A 7,635-nucleotide genomic window follows, 5' to 3' on the forward strand; every position below is an offset into this window, starting at 1 on the left:
AAGGGGGAGGGTGCAAGAAAGCAGGAACCACACCAGGGTGATTGACAAAGAGAGGAGGGTGAGGAGGGGGGAGTTAAATCTCATCAGCTGTCAGGGTTCAGCTGTGTTTCGATGTCCACTCGACAGATGGGACACTTCCTGCTGGTGGCCAACCATTGGTCCACACAGCCCTGGTGGAAGAGGTGCATGCAGGGTAATCTCCTGGAGGACAAAGAGAGAGAGAGGGAGAGTTAATGATGATTCAAGCTAGACTCTCACAGTGTGTGTGGAAACAAAGGAAACCAGGATATAAGAATAATAAAAGCCTGTGTGTTAGTGGCTGAATCAGATTAATAACGCCAACATGTTTTGACAACTTGAGGTAGTTTTTAAAGGAATATATCACCCTTAAAATGACCCTTAACCAAAATAAACCTTGGTTTTTCTCACATAGACGAACAAAATGGGATTATTTGTTCTTTTTTGAACAAACAATCCAAAAACAGAGAAAAGTCTTGATTCACTTTCACTCAAAACTTACAAAATCAAACACGTTTACAGTAAGAGAGATAAGGGAATGTTTTAGTCAAAATGCAGGTGTTTGGGAAGTAGGGAGAATACGACTGGATGTTTTTTATATATTTTTGCCCTAACTTTGTTGAATTCATCTACACTTTTCTCTGATTTCAGATCATTAGTTCACAGTGGAGGCGTGTGAATGTAGGGTAACATTTGGTGAGTAATTGATAAACAAATGATTCATATTGGGGTTGAAACGTCCCCTGAACATTCCCTTCCTTATTGTTATTTGTTCTTATATCTGGTAGTGCTTCTCTATCATGTTCCCCCTGTTATCTAAGAGCGCCCGACACATGTTTCCTCTCAGTTTGGAGCTTGCAGAGAAACTTGTGAACCCTGCAGGGATTTCATTCTGTTCACTCAGGCACGTAGAGGCGACTTCTGTCCAGTCATCAATCCTGCAGACAGCTGAGGCTCCACATGCTGTAAACTGACCCTCCCCCCCACCCCCAGGAGCTGGGACTGATCCCCTGAATTTCACACCCCCAATAGGTCTGTGCACATGCTCATGTCATCGGGTACAAGCAAAGATCAACAGTTTAGAAAATACACTTATTTGCTTGATTAAAGGAGGAGAGATATATATATGTGTGTGTGTTGAATGTGAGTTAGCAAAAGTACACACATCATTTACTCAAGTAGACGTACAGATACTCGTGTTTAGAAATACTCTGGTAAAAGTAGAAGTAAAAAAAAAAAAGGAAAATGTGAGAAGTAGAAAGTACAGGTATTTGTGTTCAACATTTAAGAAGTAGAAAGTACAGGTATTTGTGTTCAACATGTAAGAAGTAGAAAGTACAGGTATTTGTGTTCAACATTTAAGAAGTCAAGGTAAAAAGTCGTCAGAAAAATAAGTAGTGGAGTAAAGTACTGATACCAGAAACATGTACTTAAGTACAGTAGCCTAACGAAGTATTTGTACTCCACTACTTCCCACCTCTGGTTAGCTTAGCACAAAGACTGGAAACAGGTGGAAACAGTTAGCATTGCTCATAACAGAATCTGCGTACTAATGCATTTTAGTTTTGTTGTGACAACTGTTCCACGCTGAACGGGGCAGATCAGATTTAGATGTGTATATCATAGAGATACTCTGTATGTCTAATGCTAGCAGGGGGTGGGGGGGTGGTTATTAATGGTTGTTTATGTATCAGACTATTTCTTGGCTGCAACTAGAGACGTCTTCGATTCCCTCCACTGCTCAGAGCCAAGAAATACTATGGATTTTGTTACAGCACGATAAAGCCAAGGCCAGCTGTTGCCCCTGTTATGCTAAGCTAAGCTAAGTAGTGCTGGTTTGAACATGTAAAAACACACCTAGCTTTTAGCAGAGAAGCTCACAAGAGTATGTAACACCTCTAAAGTTGATTGTAGTTCCATATTGAGCAATCTCAATATTCTTGGGGTTAGGTTTAATTTTAAGAGAAATTTACGTTTATTTTTTTTCAGCTGTAGCTAATGTTAGCATATTGACAAAGGAAACACAGGGTCTTTGAAAAGTCTTATATTAATTTGACAAGTCTTATATTACTTTGACCCCTAACCCATCAAACTCCAACTGCTACATATTTAATTTTTACATTATTATTTGCCTTACTTGTTTGTTTGTTTGCTTGTTTGTTGACAGCGTGTAAAGCGTCCTTGGGTCCCTTGACAGGCGCTATAACAATGTAATCTATTATTATTATTATTATTATTAAAAGGATATTGAGCTTGGACCAGGTTCCCTACCGTACAGATATAATAAACGTTATTTGTAGAGCAGCTTTCACGCACAAAGCAGCCCAACGTGCTTTACAGAAAACACAACAACAATATTAAAATAAATCCAGAACAAGATAAAACATCAACAGTGATCCCAATGAAATTCCCTTGAATTAATGAAAAATAAAAGCTAAATACAGTAAAACATGGACAATGATACCGGTGAGAATTGAACCCAAATTACAAAGATAGGTTTTTAATATATGAGATATGAGTACTATGAGTGATCATCCTCCCTGACATCAAGCATGTAAGCGTATTTCCCATTATTATTTTAATCTTTCTAAATCTCCTTCTTAAAAAACACAGAGGTTTCTGACCTGACGTCCTCTTTGTCCTCCAGCATGGACAGACAGATGGTGCACTTCTCGTCCACGTCTGTCTCCTCCTCTTCTCCGGTCTTCAGGTGCTGAGGCTTCCTCTGTGAGAAGAGCAGATAAGGAAGGGTCAGACAGGTGGAGTACAAATACTTTGTTACTGAACTTAAGTACATGTTTCTGGTATCAGTACTTTACTCCACTACTTATTTTTCTGACGACTTTTGACTTTGACTTCTTACATGTTGAACACAAATACCTGTACTTTCTACTTCTTACATGTTGAACCCAAATACCTTTACTTTCTACTTCTCACATTTTCCAAACAGGCTGGTTCTTTTAGTCTGAATGTGTGTTTGGTGGCGTGATCATTATTATTTAGAGTCATTGAGTGCCTATTGATTTGAACACGATCCGTGTATCCATCATTTCCTGGTCTTCTCTAAAGAAGAGGGACCAATGAAAACGTTGTCATGTTGCCGTTGTTCAACATGGAAACATTCATTAGCTAACAATGACATTATTGTTCTATTAATATAAAGGGAGGTCAGGTACTCTTTAAAACAGCTGCTAGTTATGGGTACTTTTTACTGAAGTACATTTCAAAGCCTCTTTACTTTGACTTGAGTAAAGAAGTTTAGTCAGTACTTCTACTTTCACCAGAGTATTTTTAAACACGAGTATCTGTTCTTTTACTTGAGGAAAGGAGGTGTGTACTCTCTGGGTGTCATCCTGCAGGTATGGGCCTACCTTCTTGTATTTGTGAGGGAAGGTGAACCTCTCGATGGTGGTCTGAACGGCTCCTCGGCTCACACTGCCCAGACGGTCCTCCAACTGCAACAGCTCCTGAGGGGAAGGGGGGATAGGGTTTAGAATAGGATAAAGTACAATCTAAAAAACACAACACAGCTACTATATTGAGATTAAGGTGAGATTTATTTGTGTAACTGATTTTTTAAAGGTAAGAAATGAACATTTAAGCTGAAATGTTATGCCGAGAAGAACAGGAAGTCCTTTTTTTTGTTCGATGGATTCCTTGCTCTGATAGATTCTTAAATGAAAAGCGTTTACCTCGTAGCTTTCTCGCACGGCGGTGGCGTGCCTGGAAGGATTGAGACTCTGCAGAGCCAGCAGGTGCAGCTGGGGGTACGGGTAGTTTCTGATTTCATGCACAACCTGAAAAAAGGGGAACTCTTCATCAAATTACAGCAAAAAAAAACTGTTAAACAAAGTCTTTTAAAATAGTTTTTATGCATTCTTAGAAATAAAAACACAATCTTTTGAGAATACTGAAGGGGAAGCAAACACCACGTCTTTCAAAGCAGAACATAGTTTGTCTAAACATTCAATCCACCAAGAAAAACCTTCACTTATAGGAAAATATATCTTTCAAACAGGAGAAACTAGCAGGTTTGTCTCTCTGGGGGTGTTTCTCAATGTCGAGGAAAGCTGCTACAGAGCCACTATTTCAAGGATGCTACCTCATCGAGTCCCGCCGAAGTACTGTTCCAATGTCCAGCATACCGTCTACCGAGCCCGGCGTACTTCGTTTGGAGAAATCTCGAGGCTGCACATGTGTAGACTCCGCGGTCTTAAAATCCCCACAATGCTTTGCGCACGGACCAATTTCCCCAAATCTGTGGCGGAAAATGTAAGGCCTCTTATATGACACACACCTGCACACTTGCTAGCCTGTTCCACTCTTTGTTTTCCAAATGCCAGGAAGTATTCTTGCCTTTCTTCTGAAGGAAGTGACTCGGAAGACATGTGCTACCAAGCAAGCGTACTTGAAATTGAGAAACACCCAGAATCTCACTCAAATGTCCTGGGATCAGGTATTCAATCATCTTGTAATGTGCCTAACTTAAGTGGATCCTAACATAACCGCTGTGGAATAAACCTTCAGATGCTACAGTTGAAGAAGGAGACTAAATCTATCTATGGATTTGAGCTTCTCAGCCACAACAAAAGGCCACCATGCTGGTAGCAACAGACTCAGAGTAAGGCTTGCTTTCAGCCGAGCAGATGGCTGGAGATGCCTTTAAATACTAAAACGTTTTATCACCTGCAGCGCCTAGCAGACAGTTCAAAGGAGTAAAGAGTCAGCTGTCAAAGAGGGTTTAAAATACAATATGATAAGAGGTCCTTAAGCAAACAGTAAGCAATGTGCACGTACAATATTAGGCCTATTGGTCCAGTGAGTAGTTTAGTTTATTTGTGTATAGTGTCGTGGACAGTCCCCATTGATCAGCTGTCACTAACAACAGTAAATGGAGCAGCTTTAGCCAACATGCTAACTTCCAGCTGTTGTCCAGATGATAACAGACACCTTTTTAAAATCACAACACATCACATAATGAACACATAATGATGACAACTCAGATTACAAACCAGCAGGACGTACCACTTGTGCAGAGGAAGTGTTCCTGGGGAAGTGATGCATTCTGGGAGAGGCCAGGTAATGCTGGTAGTGCTGGGGCAGCTGCTGGAGCTGGTACTGAGGGGGGGGGAGGCCGGCGTCCACACTGAGGTCCCTGCAGGGGGGAGGGGGGAGACAGAGAGAGAGAAACTGATCAACATCATCACCCTCACTGTGAGACACACAGACGGCGTTATTTCAAGGTCATTTAAAGAATCTCTAAATGACCTTGAAATAACGCTGAAGCAGCCGCTGTGGCTGTCAATGCTTTGGCTAACTTGTTGTATGACTGTGTTGTGAGTGTGTGTTTTAAATGTGTCTGTAACTGTGCTGTGACCTATCTTCTGCCATCTTGAAAATAATATTTGTAATCTCAATAGAATAGAATGGGAGGGATGAACCCCTCTTTGATGGTCACTCATGCAGAGCACACAGCACACACAGTGACATGTGTTCTCTGCTTTTAACCTAGTACTAGGAGCAGTGGGTAGTACAGCGCCCGGTGCCTTGCTCAAGGGCACCACGGCAGGGCAGAAGGTGAACTGGGACCTCTCCAAGTAGCGGTCCACACTCCATATTTAGGTCTGATCGGGGACTTGAACCGGCTCCCAGTCCAAGCCCCTACTGACTGAGACCCTGCCGGACAATGAGACCTATCCTGGTTAAATAAAGGTACAATAAAATCAAATAAAACATTTCTCTGCAGGACGATACGATACGATGATACTTAATGGTCAGATCAAGTCTGAAAGTTGACTTGCATCACAGCAGCTCCATGTGTAACATCAACAGACACACATCCAGACACAATACCTGAACAACAAACAACAAACATTTAACATAAAAGCACAATCAGTGAGAGAAAGTGTGGTCAGAGACTCACCAATCGGTGCCCTCGGCCAGGTACCGCTGCTGCTGCTGCTGCTGCGTTGTGATTGGCTGAGGGACGTGGAGGGGGGGGAACTCGTAGCCTGCTCTCAGTCTGTGGGGGTTCAGGGGGAGACGCTCCTGGGTTCTTCTGAGGGGAGACAAACAGGAGATAAACACGTTATTTGTTTGTTTGATTCTGAGTTTGCAAGGACGTTGAGACATTTGTGAGAACACAAATCAGGCAGGGGGCCCGCCGCCGCCTCCTACACACTTCATTATTTCTGCATTCTGGGGAATTTCAGGCACCAATTTATAGTGGAAATTTTTTTGTTTATGTGCCAGGTGACATTTCAAAGTATAAATATATAAATGGAAGATGATGCAGCAAGGCTCTTAGGCATTGAAGTATTTATTCTCCTGTAGATCAAACTTTTCTCATCTAATGAAAGATACTTTACACTACCCTCCTCTGTTGTGTCCTTTTTCTTAATTTACAAACCTTAACAAAGACTTAAAAACCTAATATGTCTTTGAGATCGATATCTGCTCATATTCAGAGCTTTTTGCACATTCAATTCTGACCCAACTTAACTGTTTCTAAGAACACATTTTGGTCATATTGTGAGGACAAAGGTTGCGATTTTACAAAAGTCAAAAATATTTCTAGAAAAAATCCACCTGCTCTGCAGTCTGTCTGAGAGATATTTGGTAAAAAAGAACACAATTGGCGCTTTCACACCGGAGTACTTTCCCAGTATAGTTGCGATAGTTCCTAGGATTTTGCGTTCACACCAAAAAGATCTGGAACTAGAACTTTTTTTCGGGACTTTTCCTCCCCTTTTCACTCCCTGCTAGAGAGGTGGTACTTTCCTGGGGAGGAAAAGGTGCAAACCACGCCCCGTAAAACTCCGCCATTTTATTTGCTCGGATTAGCATTATTAGCATTAGCCCAGCGCATAAACGGAGAGAGACTAACTTATGGCAACACAAAAGAAAACGTGGGAGCGGTGGAGTGATGAGGAGGTGTCGGCATTCTGGCGATTTACCCGGGACTTCGGGTGGCAGTATACGCCGTGAAGTTGTTTGCGGCCTGCCAGTAAACCCAAAGCAGAAGAAGAAGAAGTGACGTCAGCGGCTTTATTTGCGTAATCTTCCCTCAGGGAACTTATTCCGGTGTGAACGCGATTTACTGGGACAGTTCGAGGGACTAAAGAGTTTGGGGGGACTAAGTACTGCAAAGTATTTGGTGTGAAAGCGGCTAATGGTGCTCCAGGAGGAGATTCAGGTGATAAGGTGGGGGGGGTTACCTTGGTTGCTGATTGGCTATTGGTTACACAAGACAAAACATCGTTATGACATCATAAAGTGGCCAAAATCTGATCAGCTCATTTTCAGACAGGTTTTTATAGAAATGGATCAAAAGAGAGAGAATCTTTGTTCCTGAAACATTCAGAGGCTCTTTCCACAGAGGGGACACATGTTGATGTAGAAGAGACATGAAGAAGAGGGGACACATGTTGATGTAGAAGAGACATGAAGAAGAGGGGACACATGTTGATGTAGAAGAGACATGAAGAAGAGGGGACACATGTTGATGTAGAAGAGAAATGGAGAAGAGGGGACACATGTTGATGTAGAAGAGACATGAAGAAGAGGGGACACATGTTGATGTAGAAGAGACATGAAGAAGAGGGGACACATGTTGAT

At 42.0% G+C, this 7,635-nt stretch overlaps 1 protein-coding gene across 1 annotated transcript in view; it reads right to left on the minus strand.

Annotated features, from left to right (window-relative positions):
* LOC104963335 (RING finger protein 165-like) overlaps nucleotides 1-7,635 on the minus strand; it is a gene marked incomplete at its 5' end in the record, with an annotated part of 8,430 nt that continues 795 nt past the window's right edge. Inside the window, 6 exons of the mRNA XM_010791910.1 lie at nucleotides 1-201; nucleotides 2,643-2,743; nucleotides 3,390-3,485; nucleotides 3,711-3,815; nucleotides 5,044-5,173; nucleotides 5,942-6,079. Of these exons, the coding sequence (XP_010790212.1) occupies nucleotides 84-201; nucleotides 2,643-2,743; nucleotides 3,390-3,485; nucleotides 3,711-3,815; nucleotides 5,044-5,173; nucleotides 5,942-6,079 (688 nt within the window). The remainder of the gene's footprint in view (nucleotides 202-2,642; nucleotides 2,744-3,389; nucleotides 3,486-3,710; nucleotides 3,816-5,043; nucleotides 5,174-5,941; nucleotides 6,080-7,635) is intronic.

The sequence above is a fragment of the Notothenia coriiceps genome, unplaced genomic scaffold (assembly GCF_000735185.1).
Source record: "Notothenia coriiceps isolate Sejong01 unplaced genomic scaffold, NC01 NC01_scaffold00035972, whole genome shotgun sequence".
NCBI lineage: Eukaryota > Metazoa > Chordata > Actinopteri > Perciformes > Nototheniidae > Notothenia > Notothenia coriiceps.